Here is a 14,500-nt window from a genome sequence, read left to right as displayed (position 1 = left end):
CCACGTGTTTACAGTGATACTCTGAAAAGCTGATGCGAAAAATCAATCATAAGGGTGCCTGGGAGGCTCAGTCAGTTGAGCATCCAACTCTTGGCTTTGGCTCAGGTCATGATCTCAGGGTCATGAGATCGAGATGGGCTCCACACTCAGGGGGGAGTCCACTTGAGATTCTCTCCCCTCCTCCCCCGCTCACATGTGTGCTCTCTCTCAAATAAATAAATTAAAAAAAATCAATTGTATTCTTACATACTAGAAGTGAGGGGGGAGAAATGGGAGGACATGTTCTACTAAATACAACTATGCAACTTTAAAGGTGAGTAGGCACAGAAGTAGACAGATTAACAGAAAAGACAGAAAGACCCAGCACAGGGATCAAGATGTATTTGTATGTGCAGGTGTATACAAAATAGGTTCATAGTATTTGTACATACATATGCATATGTATTTTTCCAAATAGAAAAAAATGAGGCTGGTCCCCTAGTTCATACCAAATAGGAAGATAAAATCCTGGTGGATTTAAAAACCTAAATGTAAAAAGCAGAACTAATAAAACTTATAAAGGATAAATAAAGGAGAGCATCCTTTTAACCTTGGGTTGGGGAGATTCCTAAAAGATATAAACAGCACTAACCATAAAGACAAATATAAACTTGGCTATGATAAAGCAACTTCTGTTCATGAAAAGATATAATAACAAGAATGAAAAGACAAAATTTCATTACTGTATCTTTCCTTCTTCTTACGATAGGCTTTCTTAGAAAAACCCCTGGTCATTTGAGTCGTTTCAAGGAAACGACTGGTAAATGAATGTGTAGGATCTGCCGCTCTAAGGCCACAGTGCTGAAGGTTGTTGTTTTTTAAAGATTTCTTTATTTACTTGAGAGAGAAAGAGAGGCACTTGAGCACAAGCGGGGCAAGGAGTTGAGGAGGGAGGGAGAAGCAGGCTCCCCGCTGAGCAGGGTGTTCGATGTGAGGCTTGATCCCAGGACCCTGGGATCATGACCTCAGCCGAAGGCAGACATTTAACTGACTAAGCCACCCAGGCACCGAAAAACTTTTTAATGAGAAAAAAATCTAGCAACTTTTGTGCTAGTTACATTTTCTCCAACATACATTAATTAATTAAAAAAAAAAAGACCATACCCAGTAAAAGAAAAAATGTTTGCCAATGTATTTCTTCAAATTCTCTCATGAACTGTGCTATCATAGTGATCCCACACCTAGGGAAGCAAGTGTCCCTGCATTTCCACACACACTTCCTCTTTTTAGAATCCGATGCATCCCTGTGTAGAAATTTTCCTGGAATTGTCTCTAGTTATCTCCTCCATAAGAATAATGATTTTCTACTGGTACCTGACCCTTTTATCAAATCAGGTTTTGGAAGTGTAACAAAAAATTAAGAAATAAGAACGCTGTGGGCCAAAATAATCTGGGAAGCCCTGGATGATACTAGAAAACGGAACAGCCTAGACAAAACTAAGACCAAGGAATTAGCATAAATAAAGGTTTTATTGGTCAGTTTGGGTGAGTCACATACTGACATACCCCCAACTGGCTGTTCCACACACCCAAGGCCCTGAGGTGGCAGGAGAAGTAAAGCCCACTGATGGTGAGCAAAGGGTGGAAGAATCTGAAGGCCTCTGAGGGTTAACAAGGCTACCGAGACCGGAACCAACGTCCTAGGAATAAATCCAGGATGGAATAGGCATCATCCAGGGCTGGAGGTGTTGGTGATTCTGGATCTAAGGAAGAAAGTGATACACAGAGACACACTAAATGAAAGCGAAAGGGCAGAGGACAACGAGAAGAATAACATTAGGGGCTAGGAAAGTACGGGTTCCCGTTTCCCAAGGAAATAAGAGACGGATCCCTTTGATTCACGCACTTTACTTACTATCTCTAGGATTGCCATCTGCTTCTTGACGGGTTACTGTGGTCTCTGTCCGGCCCTCACTGTCCACCACAGTCCGGCGCTCCTCTACTGTCTACAAGGAGAAGCCCCAACTGTATCTCTAACATCAGTAAAGGTGAGTTCACTGGTTTCTTTACCTAGATTGCTCTCTCCATGGCACCCTCTGGCCACAGTTCCTTCTACCTCTCTCTTCCAACTCACCCCATCTGGCTTAGTGATCTTGGTCACAGAGATGCTCTTGAAATAGGATTTGCGCTGGGGCTGCAGAACTGGGCCGAGGCCCTCCTGGGAAACTTGGGAATCAAGATCTAGAAGGGCAGAGAGAGGAAACACAAAATCAAGAGTCCAAGGAAAAGAAGGGGCCAAGTGTGACAATAAGAAACTTCAGGGAGGGAGAACAGAGGGCACATTAAATGGCTTCTCCCTCCAGACTCACCATTGTCTTCTCTGGCTCTAGAACGGGGGGTCACGGGCCACATATCATCAAACTGTAGAAAAAGGCAAAGTAGGTGAAATGATACCTTTCAATCTGAAACTTGAGAGGTCACAAAACACAAAGTATTCCCAAGATCCAAAAATGCCTTTCCTTGGGAGAGATAATTCCACTCAGAATAGCTTTATTTACTCACCCCTACCTCCTTCTTACCTGCTTTATCTATACTTCTACCAAAAGGCTCTCCTGAACTGACACTTTCTCTTTTCAAGACTTTGAGATAGAGACGGAGAAAAAGAGTGAGCACAAGAAGGAGGAAGGGCAGAGGGAGATGGAGAAAGACACCTGGCTGAGCAGGGAGCCCGCCACGTGGCTCAATCCCAGGACTCAGAGATCATGACCTGAGCCGAAAGCAGACACTTAACCGACTGAGCCACCCAGGCAACCCTGAGATGACACTTTCTATCCCACCCAACAATCTGTCTTGTCCCAAAATCATACAGACTGGTGATTTTTTTTTAAAGATTTTATTTATTTGAGACCAAGCGAGAGACACTCGAGTGTGCATGAGTGAGGGGGAGGGACAGAGGGAGAGAGAGAAGCAGACTCCCTGCTGAGCAAGGAGCCCAATGTGGGGCTCCATCCCAGGACCCCAGGATCATGACCTGAGCCAAAGGCAGACACTTCACTGACTGAGCCACCCAGGCACCCCAAGTGATTTTTTTTTTTTAAACAGAACTCCCATCCTTGTGCCCCACACCCACCCACCAAAATTCTACAAGAAGCTTAATACAGAAAACAGATTAGAACACTAAGTGGAGAGCTTACGATCCCCACCCAAGTCTGTTAGATTCTGAAAAGGCCTCCAGTCTGTGCTCTATTATTTGTCTCCCACAGGCTCTCACTTTGGGCCAGAAGCACTCACCATACCAAAAGGTCTCTGGGAGCCCCAGTCTGGTGGTTTGGGGGATTCGCTTCTTGCATCACTCTCCAAGACTCCGCCAAAGATCCTGGGCTGGTGACTATCTGGATACTTAAGCATTGAGTCCCGAAGTGTCTGTCCCTCCCGTCGTCTCTCACCAGGTGTCTCTGACTCAGGACCAGGACCTGGAAGTTCTGCAGAAAGGGGGCAGATGGATGCTGGGGGTGGGAGAGCACTTGGGCTCTTTACAACCTTGATATCATCAGTCTTCTCACACTTCCCACCCCCCAACCACTCTCTTCAGGCTCCTAATTTCACCCACCAACCCAGTAGAAACCACAGGTTGTCCAGGGACAGCCACACACCAGGAGGGCGGGAAGGCAAGGTCCAGGCCCCCATCTCGCTGAAAATGTTATTGAAATCCCGAATTAGGTCATCAAAGCCGAAGTTATCATGGAAACGCATCCCTCCTCCTGGGCTGAAGCTGAAGCCAAAGCCAAATTCCTCGGGGGGCTGGGGGCCCTCAAACCTCGAGCTCCCACGGCCCCACGTGACTTCTTCTTCTTCCTCGTCCTCGTCATCCTCATCTTCATCTCGAGTCATCCCTCCAAAAAAGGGATCTCTGTGGCTGGGAGTGAAGGCAGATTTGACCACCAGAATTTCAGCACTACCTTAAACCTACAATCAGCTCCCGGGCGGGCGGCGAGTGGGCCAAGGGCACGAAGGGCTCTGGAAAACCGAGGTACGGGTGAGAGGCGGGCCGTGGGGTCTGCGCTGTTTTCGCCTTTATCTAAGTCAGTCCTCACTTCGCGGCTCCCCCGCGTCCCCTGCCCGCCCTCTCCCACGCTGTCCCCGCCCCCCAGCCCCACTGTCTTCCCCGCCCGGGCCCCTGTTGCATCACCCCAGACTGCAGAAAGGCTTAAACTGCTGTTAGTCCTCCTCTCAGCGGCCGCCCAGGTTACTGCCGCGGGGTGAGTGCTCAGTGTGCTGACTTCTGTCCTCTCCGCAGCAGGTGAAGGAGTGACGAAGAGGGTGGTTTCCCAAGAACTGGGTGTCAGGGATCAAGCTCCCCTCAGAAGACCCCACCCTCGTCCGACCCCGACCCACTCTAACCTCCGAGGTCCAGAAAGGCCGAAAAAACCCCGAAAGAGCTCGAAGAGGCTCATCCCCGCTTTGGGACTCGAACCTGCGGACCCCACCGAAGCCCATTCGCACCCGGCAGCCGCTAGTTCCGCGGCCGGAAACGGAGCGAAGCGTCGGGCCACCCGCCGGAAGGCAGGCCTGCGACCCGGCACACTGTCGTAAAACGACCATCAGCACGACGCGGGCGGGCGGGGCGCGGGGCGCATCGCCCTGTCTCGAGCCGCCGGCCACGCGCGAGGGCAGTGGGCGGGCGCCCCGAACTTGCAGGTGCCCGGGATTGCCCGCCTCCCAAGCCGACCCCTTCCCGCCGGCCACCCGGTGCCGCAGGGGCTTCGAGGCTGCGTGGGACCCGCCGCCGCCGCCGCCGCCAGGGGGCAGCCTCCGCCCAGCGAGCCGCCCGCACCCGCCCGCCGGACGCGGCAGGTGCTCGGCGCGGAGCCGCGGTGGGGGTTGCACGAACTTCGCGCCCTCCAGCTAAGGGGCGTGTCGTAACCAGAACGGAGCCCTAACTGCTCTAGGCAGGCTCTGCAGCTTGCAGGGCAAAGGCTTGCTGAGAGCCAGGGAACCCGGCGAAGTCTTGCGGGGGGAGGAGTGTGGAGCTGTAAGTATCCCTTTGCCTGTTCCTGACTTCAAGCCTCGCCTTCCCTGTACCCTCACCCCGGCCTCGGTCTCCGGACCCATTCTTTTCAAGGGGGTGACAGCAGCCACGCACACCAAGCACCCAAGAAGCAGTAACTGCTGTGGTCGACCCCCAGGCTCCGTTCTGCCAGCCGACTGCACGTTACCCTCCTTTCCAGCTCCTTTGCCTGGACCCGTCTATGTGATACGTCGACTCTCCAAAACCATTTCTTCCAGCTCCTGCTTAATTTTCTCCCTTTCCTCCCAGTATCTGCTGTCCACTCCCTTCACAGCCTGAAATCTGCTGCAGGTGGAGCAGTTTCTGGATGAGATGAAAATTTGCTGCAGTTCTTTGTAGGCTGGGAGATCCTTGGGGGAGGGGGAAAGGGAACTCCTAGGGCAAGATACTGGCAGCATATTAAGGGCAAAGAGTTCCTTTTATTCTATTGCCTTCGGGCCCGCTAGGAGCTCAGCTGGTACAGAATACTCATTCACCAAGCTGGTCGTCGAGACTGTCCTAGACGGATCAAAAATGGGCAGAGGCTGAAGGTAGAGGTTTTCTTTTTATATATACAAGACACATTAATCCATTAAATTTGAGGACACAGTACAAAAAAAAACACTTCAACTAATTCATCTGACAATGCTGTTCATATTCATGACGCCATTTTTTGTTGTTGTTTTGTTTCCTAATAATAAAGGAGGAGACTTAGGGCTGTTGGGCTGATATATATTTGGGGGTCCCCCCTCCCCACCTCACCCATACACCACCAGGGTGAACAGGAGGAGGAGAAGGAAGGCAGGGCCCACAGCAAAGTTTCATAATCTTGAATGCAAGGGGGGAGGAGGAGAGGAAAGGAAAAAAAAAAAAAAGGAGAAAATACAAATCCTATAGTACATACAACAGAGTGGGGATGGTATGGGAACGGGACAGACATGAAGCTGAGGCATGGGGTGGGCCGCTGGGGGTGGGGGGCAGCGGACCCCCCCCATTCCTTTCTTTCTTTGATGCTGTTTCCGTAGTTGCCAGGCTGAGTAGCCCTCTCAGAAGATGGGACCGGGAGAAGAAGAGGGTCAGGGCCTCAGTTGGCCCCCCAGCTGTAGCTGTTGTAGGCAGACTTGTTGGTCTGGGGCTTCTGCGGGATGGAGCTGGTCTGGCTACGTTGCCCGCTGCCCGTCTGCAGGGAATGGGATGATGAGGAGGAAAAAGGTGTCTAGTTAGTGGGACAATCTGTGACATCTTCAAGTGAAGATCTGGAAACTATCTTGCTCTCCCATTCCCCTTACTTAGAAACTACTCTGAAGTTTACTTCCCAACCATAGAAAATTTGGTTTATATAGCTGCTAGAACACCTGTGACATCTAAGAAAGCATTTTCGACCTTTAAACAGAGTAGCAGTGTAAAGATGGCAGGATACCTTTTGAAGACAAGACAGTGAATGAATTCTACCCACTTCCAATTCCACCTTCTCCCTCCACCTCCCCCTACACTGCTCTGAGAAAAGGCTACTCTAGAGAGTGTTATGGCCTCCTGGAGAGGAGTGATCACACAGTGATTTCATTTTCACTGATCCCATGAATACCTCAATTTTGGAAGCTGTCTTTGAGAGCAAGGAAGCCCTTATCCCAGCTCCCCAGCCACCTATGATGGAGGAGAGGTCACTTGTACCACCCCACGGCTCCCCACCCCTACCATACAGCCCAGCTGAGAGCCTACTGCAGGCAAGGTGGAAGACACAGTCTGAGGCCCCAGGCTCCAGATGCTGCCCCAAGAATCCTTTCCATTACGGTAACCAAGTGTTTCCAGAGTCAGGGAAGGGCAGAAAGAAAAAGAGGGCGCTGGGGAGGGGAGGACAAGAGAGGGACGGGAGGCCAGAGAGCTCAGCAAGGTGTCTGTGTTCGTGTGTCCTGATCTGTGACTGTGCAGCCTTTTCAAGGTCCCTAAGGCTGTGGAGGTGACATGGGGGCTGAAAAGGAGTGGGTTCGAGCACATCATCATTCAGTTTCATTACCTGCTCCTCCTGCTGGCGCTGGCAACAGAGAATCATCTGCAAATATGGTAGCTGAGGCAGAACCAGGATATATGGAAAATAAAGGGACAAACTTTGACAATAGAACTCCACCATTAGAAGGGAAAGCTATAATGTCAGGGAAGGGGGGAGGCTGGGAGAGGTCAGAGGGTAGGTGTGACCCAGGTCTGATGGGATGAGGGCAGCTGTGCTACAGGAGGTAGAGGAGAAAGGTACCAAGGGAACTGGGCAAAGGAGGTTTGAGCCTGGCCCCTTCCCTGACCTCTCCTCTGCCGGCAGCTTGTGTTATGTGTGCTTGTGTCTGTATGTGCTGTGTGCCCATGGCTGGCGCTGGGAGGGGTTGGGTGAAGGTGGTGTTGAGGAAGGGTAAGAAAAGGAAAAAGGGGCAGTTTTAAGGGACAGGAAGGAAGAGGAAGGGAAAGGAGAGGGGGAGGGCTATTACCTGGCCATCCTGCTGCAGGTGATGGTGGAGGATCTGGGAGTGCGGCTGCTGATGGGGAGTCAGAATGTGCATAAAGGGGGCAGGTGGGTAGGCAGCAGCTGTGGCCGGATTGATGGGCCCCCCACTTCCTAGGGCTGAAGGCAAGTTGAAGGAGGCAGCAGGAGTACCGGAATGAAAACCTTGTTTCTCAAAGGACTGCTATCCAGCAGGATGGAGGAGAGACAGTAAAAGGGGTCGGTCAGCAAACCAATCCCTGGAGTTTCTGAGCCCAAGCCCCCCACCCACCAAGAGCAGTATGTGTCAAAGGAGGAGCACTGCACCTGGAGCCAGGTGCTTGGGTCTGTCTCCGCTCTGCTCTTTAAGAGCTGTGTGATCCTGAGAGGACTCACTCTCTCTGACTCCGTTTCCTCACACATAACACAGGAACGCTACTGACTTCCAGCTGTCAGGACCGCAGGAAAGGATGTCTGTGAGCGTGCTCTGTGACTCTACTGGCACTCCCACCCTGCAACTGGGCCCATCAGTGGCAAAGGTCTTGGCCATGAAGTGCTCCATCGTAACTCCTCTTAACACTTCACGTATCAAACTCAATAGTCCCCGCTCCTTGCTTTTACAAAGAACGGACCGAACCAGTTTCCCTTCATTCCACACTTGTTCCCTTGGAAAGTTGAACAAAGGCTGGCAGTGGGTAAAGAAAGTCAGGACAGTAGCACAGTTAAGCCCCACAACACATCACAGCCATTTGCCACGCTCCTCTTCCTGTCACACTTCTCTGGCTTTTTCTCAGAGGGCTAGATTTGACCTTCTGGGAGGAACTGCCATCTAGAGAACTCATCTAGGTGGGTTTCCTGGGACCTGTCAGGGTCGAGCTTGCTCACTGGATTGTCACTGCCACGCCACCTCCTCTATGTCCGTCTCTTTCCACTTCTCTCCAGAGCTGGGCACCTACCTGGGTTTTGGAGTACACAGAACCCGAGATATCTGGCACGCCCGTGTTACTGGAGGTGACTGACACACCTGGGGGAGGAGGAAAGACAGGAGGATTAGCTCAGCTAGCTGCTGGCCCCACTCCCGGGGAGGAGATGGTGTGTGCAGCCTTTCTAGCTATCGCACTGCAAGGGAATTCTGGTCTGTTTTTCCAGCTCAGGTCCGTCCTGAGAGATGAGAGCTCATGACCCAAATCTCTTGTCCTTTCCAGGTATGTACTGAGTATGTGTGTGAAAAAGCAAGGTTGAGTTGCTTTTTTGTGGGGCAAAGGGATATAGCCAAACCCCACTAGCATACAGTTTTCAAAACACTTTTTTTTTTGTCAAAGCCCAAAAGAAATGTATTAAACTTTTGATGTCCATTTCAAATCAACCCACCCAGACGCCACTCAGTCCTGCTCCCAAAGACAGGTAGTCTGGGCGCTTTCTGTTCATGAAGAGACACTTTTGGGCTCAGGATCCGTGCTTTCACAGTGTAAGGTAAGAGCTCGAGGAGCAGTGCAATCCAACCCCAAGAGCACGGTCCGTTCTTGGGAGTCTCAGCTCCCCTTGCCCAGCTTCTCCAGACTTGGCTCTTCTAGACTAGGTACTTATATGACTTAACGAGCTAACACAAAGGTGCATTTCCAGCGAAGTAATTTAAGCCTAAGCATGGGGCAGAGGGTGGGTTAGGAAGGTACCCCTATCTCCTACGGTCTATGTGGAAAATAAAATCCGACGTCCTCGTTGTTTACAACTTGAGCTTCTCCGTGAGACACAGGCTCTGCTCCACACTCCCAACAACCTGTGTGTTTCCCAGCGAATAATTCCCTACCACCACTACCACGTCAAGGAAACCAGAGTAGCACCACTCCTCATTTTAATTTCTACTCCCAAAACTGAAATACGCACTGTACCCTCGGGTATGGGGCCATGGGTCAGGGAGACAGGAAAAAGCCATCAAATAAAATAATCTAGCATCTTACTAGAGAGATTTTATGCCAAGATTTGAGGAATAATAACTCAAATTTAAAGCACACTTTTAAAGATACATTCACTCTCATCACATGAGATAAAATGAAACCAGAAAAACTGCATTTCAGCTTGTGTCCTTGGATCCTTCTCTCTTGCTGTTAGGGGCACTTTGATGGAAGAGTTTTTAGAAGCACCGTGCTACAGTGACCAAGTCACAAATTCCCCCCAAACTCAAGAGCAATTCCCCCTTCAAACTGCAAAACCCCAATCCTCCCAATGCCTGGGACAAAAGTAGCCTTCAGAAGTTAAGCCCTCCTTGGATAGCTACTGCAGAATCTTCCTAACACAAGTGGCACCTTAACCTGGAAAGCCCTCCCACAGCACAAACGCAGACAGTTCCATGGAGGAGCCAAGAAAAAGAACAGAACTCCAGAAACAGAGTGTGACAAAATACTGGCCCATCTCCAGAGCAGCAACGCTCCACTCCAAAAGCATTGAAGTCAAAGACAGGGACAATACAGGGACTAATGGGGGTAGTTTTGCCCCCTCCCTCTTCAGACCCCCGTGCCCATGTGCACATCACGGGTAATGGACGTAACTTTAAGAACAGTTCATTTACGGAAAAGGCTAAGCTGCCAAGGGGGTTTGCGTGAAAGGGCTGAGAGTGAGGCAGGACAGACAGGATACAAACAACATCTTTGAGGGAAATCAGAGACAATGACTGGTCTTTACTGCAAAGAATCAAACACCTTCCAGACACCTGGGGTTACCCCATGCTGGATGAGAGACGCGGCTAACAGGTTTCTCAAGCTGGGTGGTAGGGAGGAATTTAGTTCTAGATTGCAAGCACACCCCCCCCCCCCCCCCCCGTCTCATTCTCTCATTCTTTCCTGAGGCTGGATTAGCTAAAATCCAGCTTCTAGTCCTGAGGACTTAGTCTGGGTATTGGTTGAAGGGACTGGAGATACAGGACAAGAGAACACTGTAGCAGCCCTGACAGCCTGAGTGTGAGCACTAAACGTAACGGGTGTTGGCTTCCCCACTTACCCTTCACCAGTTACGAGAAAGCTCCTCAGACTAGATAGAGTTCTCTTGCTTTCCTTCGAACAGTCAACACCTCATCTATCCCCCACTCCCAAGCAGTGATGACTACACTGACATGATGCGGACAGCATGGAGGGGAAACAAGAACCAATGTCTCCCAGCATGGCAGCCCCTGGGGAAGTTGTTCACACTCACAGGGAAAAATTACTCCAGAGGGCTGGGAACAAATACAAAGGAAGTGGAATATCTGGGTTTCCAATTAACCAAGGATGGCGTTCTCACCACACAAGTTAACTCTGTAAACAAAGGGGTGATGGTGTACTAGCAGTTGGATTGAGTGGGGATAAGAATTTCCACAGTCAAGGAGAAGTCTACACAAACCTCTCCCACACATCCTCCTTAGCTACACCCACAAGTGCAAAACAACGAATAATCCACAACCCTTGAGGGACTAAGAATAAGAACAATGTTGCAGGCTAGCACAGTTTTCACAGCAGGAGTCATCAACTAGCTGGTCACGAAAGACTTTTATCAGATCTAAACCAGCCACCTGGCCTGGGGCCTTGGAAGCCACTTCCTTAAATCAGCTCTGAACGCCACCTCTTCTGCCTTTCATCATGACAGGACACTCCAAGCTGTTTCTGTCCTTTCCCTTTGCTTACATCAGAGGCAAGGGGAAGATCTGAGTGGAAAAGTGAAGAGCTGCAATAAGCATGGAGAATCAGGGATTTTCTACCAGATAGCTTTCTTTACCAATCAATCAAAGGGCTGGAAACTGAGGCTGCTTCCCCTCTCCCACCTTAATAAAATCACCATGACGAGAAGTTAATCGTTCTTAGTTCTTTGGCTATGCTGGGGTTTGATTGAAAAGCCCCCCCTCCACCCTTATCCACAGCACAACATTGGCTCCTAGTGTCCAGAAAGACATGCACGGAAAGAACGCCAGAGTTAGCTAAAGAAATACCACAGTTTATTGAAGACTACAAATATTTTGTTACAAGTTGAAACTACATGCCTTCCAGAAATCAAAAGCAACAGCAGGTGTGTGCATTGATGCTTCCGAGGTGCTGCACCGCTTGAACTCGAAATGGGTAAGACAGGGTCAGACACATGGGGGAGAGGGAAATGGGTGAAGGGCAAGGTCAAAGCCCAGAAGGTATCCACCAACTCATTTCCCCAAGCCACGCAGGCCATGGCCTCAGCTCAGCAGGCTCTCCTCAGTGGTCTGGTTTCTGAAACAAGACTTCAGTGCAAATTTATACACACACACAAAACACAGCCCCCAGCCTTGGGCCAAATTAGCTCTCTGCCGTCCAGAAATGCTTGTAAGGGGGTGGATATTTTCTTCCTAAAAGGAATCAAATACATAAAAATAAATGAATTTAGAGGTTGATGAGGAATGGGATGACAAGAGCCCTCTGTGGGGTTGGGAACTGGGGGTGCTCAAAAAACTGTTACAGGAGGTTTCTGAAATCTTAAGGGGAATAAGGAACTAGATTTCCAGAATGAGATATGCCATTCATTTGTATTATCAATCACCTACCCCTTAAAATTCTTCAGTCTGGTCCAGCTAAAACTTAAATCTAACGTTCTCAGAATGGGGCCACTCCAAGTCAGAAAGCTTACGATCCTCCCCTCCAAGGATTAGGACGCACCTTGCTCGGTGAAAGGGGCAGCCACAAGGAGTGGGGTGTCTCAGGATTTCTCCAGGTTAAAGCCAGACTCACTCCAAGTTGCTCCAACACAGTTCAAAGCTCCACCTGGCTGTTAGTTTCCAGACCTATTGCCCTCTGTGCTCAGCTCAGTTTCCCACTTGTTAAAAACCTTGGACAACCGACCCACCTGGAGCCCACAACAGGGGTGAAGAACACAGATGCAGCTCCATCCAAATCACCATGAAAGCGTAAGTGAGCTTTAGAATTCTGAAAAACCCTCAACCCCAACTCTTTGCAACTGCAACAACCTACAAGTCCCTAAAAAAAAGTAGATCGAACTCCTCCAAAAGTGGAGTGCAGATGTCAGGTGTGGGAGCCGGGGCTAGACTAAGTTATCTTTTAGGTCAGTACCCATTCAGAGGATTCCTACATTTCCGTCCTGCCATCAGATGTGCAAACAGACTTTGCCAAGAGACCAGCCATACAAAGGTCCCTAAGGTCCTACTCTCCCTCTGCTGAGCACTCATACCCCCATGCCTTTCCACGTCCTAGGTTTCCCAGCTAGGGAACAAAAAGCAGCTGCATAAGAAAAGGAGTGTAAGCCAAACCCACCCGACTCTGCTATTCAGGGAGCACCTCACCTTCTGTGCTACCAGTACCGGACATTCTCACACTTGCCTCCACTGACATCTCCGTAAAATCTTGGGGCCCCTTGCCCTGCTTCCCACCCAGAGTTTAGGCCAGCCCACATATTGTAACAGCCAACACGTGCACCAGGGCCTTGCAATCATGACTGCTGGACACACGTTCCTCCATCAAGCACCTCTGTTGGTGCTGCTCGGAGAGATGCCCACGTCAGTCCCACATGAGAATCCCACACAGAGCTGCTAGCAGCTCCCCTCACCAAGCCTGTTGTCTCCAGCACCACATCTTCCTCCCTGAAATGCAGTCACATCCTGCAGAAACCACGGGCAGCCAGGGTCAAGGTGAGCTTACCAGTGTTGTATCCGTGAGACCCATATCCACTTGGCTGTTGGAAAGGGGTGGCCGATGCATTCACACTGACATTCACACCATGCTGCTTGGAAGAGGTAGGAGCCACCTGAAGACAAAAGGGCTAGAAGTGAGGTCACATGCTGGCAGAGAACCATTCCCCCCTACCTGTCCTACTCCAGGGACTGGGCATTCGGAAGGCTACCATCCTGAGATAGGCTGACCAGTCTGTGCTTAGTGAAATGGGCTCTCTATGGAGCTTTGTAAAATCTACCAGTGAAGTCAAGAAATGGTAGTTCGAAGGGAGGGAAAGGGGCAAGTGGCAGCAGGGAATGAAGGACAGTCTAGGGTATAAAGCTGTATGGGATCACATCCCCTTTAGATAATTCTAAGAACAGGTAACCTTTACCCCAATACCACCATTCCAGCCCCCCTCCCTCTGCCAGGTGAAACTGTTTCTCATCCATTATTAAAAAGTCAGATTCTAGCCTTGAAAGGCAGCTAGGATAGTGTCCGGGGGCTGGGATTCTTCACCACCACAAGGGAAGACCAAGCCCAGGTACTCACAGGGAACACAGCAGGCCCATACTGGAAGGTGCTGGGGAGGCCCGGAACCCCTGTGTAGTATGGCAGGCTGGTATAACTGTAGCCAGGAGGCAGCGCCGGGTTCAGGAATGTCTGCTGCGTGGTGTGGTGAGTCTGAGTCTGGTTCTGTTGGGGTTGGGCCAAGGTTGTGGCCGGGGCCGGGGAGGAGGCATCCCCACGGCCAAACTTTGTGAGGTCACCTACGATAGGAGAGGACGAATGTACGTGCTGCTTCTTTCACCCCCAACTCCAGAAGACCCCGATCCAAGACTGTTAAAGTCCAATTCTTTGAATTACGTTTCTTTGTGGCAACACTTAGCATTGCTGAGCACACACTCAGCACAGTGCTAAGTCAAGCCAAACGTTGGATGCCTGTATAATCCTGTGGGAGACAGGCCCTCAGAACAAAGCTCCTGTGTGATTTCTCCGCCCACTCCTATCCTTTCATCCCCCATCCTTCCCGCCTTCCCTTGCTTCCCCTCCACGAGGAACACTCCATGGTGGACTCAAAACACATTAACAGGTCAGGAAAAAAGCTAGATCAAAGAGGACGACAGGTCAGGCATAAAAAGTATCATGGCCTAGCAAGGCAATGAGACTGCCACTGTGAGCAGGGAACTAGAGCTGAGAGAAGCAGAGAAAGGCCAGTTCAAGCACTGTACTTCCTGGCAAAGACTGGAGAATGGCAGAGAAAACTAAGTCAGGATGTCACCTGGAACCACAAGAAGACAGCTAAGTGGGATGAGAAGGAAATGTCCATCTTTTGCAGCATTCCAAATCTAT

General features: G+C 50.2%; 2 protein-coding genes across 14 annotated transcripts in view; both read right to left on the bottom strand.

The window, feature by feature from the left end:
• Positions 1 to 1,493: 1,493 nt before the first annotated feature.
• HAX1 (HCLS1 associated protein X-1) lies at positions 1,494 to 4,539 on the bottom strand. 3 transcript variants are annotated; one of them, XM_008696610.2, is made up of 7 exons: positions 4,381 to 4,539; positions 3,633 to 3,895; positions 3,271 to 3,461; positions 2,349 to 2,400; positions 2,114 to 2,220; positions 1,886 to 1,985; positions 1,494 to 1,742 (listed from the first exon to the last, which is right to left on the bottom strand). In XM_008696610.2, the coding sequence occupies exons 1-6, from the start codon at positions 4,431 to 4,433 to the stop codon at positions 1,887 to 1,889; spliced, it is 765 nt and encodes a 254-aa protein (XP_008694832.1). In that variant the 5' UTR covers positions 4,434 to 4,539; the 3' UTR covers positions 1,494 to 1,742; position 1,886. The 3 variants fall into 3 exon arrangements, with proteins under 3 accessions (XP_008694832.1, XP_008694830.1, XP_008694831.1); XM_008696608.2 differs by having other exon boundaries at positions 1,895 to 1,985; positions 4,381 to 4,538; XM_008696609.2 differs by lacking the exon at positions 4,381 to 4,539 and adding an exon at positions 4,169 to 4,355 and having other exon boundaries at positions 1,895 to 1,985.
• Positions 4,540 to 5,578: 1,039 nt separating this feature from the next.
• Positions 5,579 to 14,500, bottom strand: part of UBAP2L (ubiquitin associated protein 2 like) — a 39,038-nt gene continuing 30,116 nt past the window's right edge. For 3 of the 11 annotated variants that reach the window (XM_040635704.1, XM_040635709.1, XM_040635705.1), the window contains 6 exons: positions 13,700 to 13,917; positions 13,136 to 13,241; positions 8,450 to 8,517; positions 7,501 to 7,698; positions 7,041 to 7,091; positions 5,579 to 6,206 (listed from right to left, as the gene is read on the bottom strand). In XM_040635704.1, coding sequence (XP_040491638.1) covers positions 6,111 to 6,206; positions 7,041 to 7,091; positions 7,501 to 7,698; positions 8,450 to 8,517; positions 13,136 to 13,241; positions 13,700 to 13,917 — 737 coding nt within the window. In that variant the 3' untranslated portion in view covers positions 5,579 to 6,110. Of the gene's footprint in view, positions 6,207 to 7,040; positions 7,092 to 7,500; positions 7,699 to 8,449; positions 8,518 to 11,437; positions 11,833 to 13,135; positions 13,242 to 13,699; positions 13,918 to 14,500 lie in introns of those variants that run through there. The other 8 variants (XM_040635706.1, XM_040635710.1, XM_040635708.1 and 5 more) reach the window with 4 other exon arrangements.

Source organism: Ursus maritimus, unplaced genomic scaffold (genome assembly GCF_017311325.1).
Source record: "Ursus maritimus isolate PB19 unplaced genomic scaffold, ASM1731132v1 scaffold_2, whole genome shotgun sequence".
Classification (NCBI taxonomy): Eukaryota; Metazoa; Chordata; class Mammalia; order Carnivora; family Ursidae; genus Ursus; species Ursus maritimus.
Note: the sequence above shows the minus strand (reverse complement) of the source record. Positions and strands in the feature narration are given on the sequence as shown.

Bases quoted from the DNA above. Each gene is read 5' to 3' on its own strand.
- HAX1 (XM_008696608.2), bottom strand. From the start codon at position 4,433: ATGAGCCTCTTCGAGCTCTTTCGGGGTTTTTTCGGCCTTTCTGGACCT. The intron at 2,401-3,270 runs GTGAGTGCTTCT...CTTTTTCTACAG, and splicing joins CCCAGAGACCTTTTGGTATG to TTTGATGATATGTGGCCCGT. The intron at 1,743-1,894 runs GTAAGTAAAGTG...TTTCTTCCTTAG, and splicing joins AGATGGCAATCCTAGAGATA to ATCCAGAATCACCAACACCT.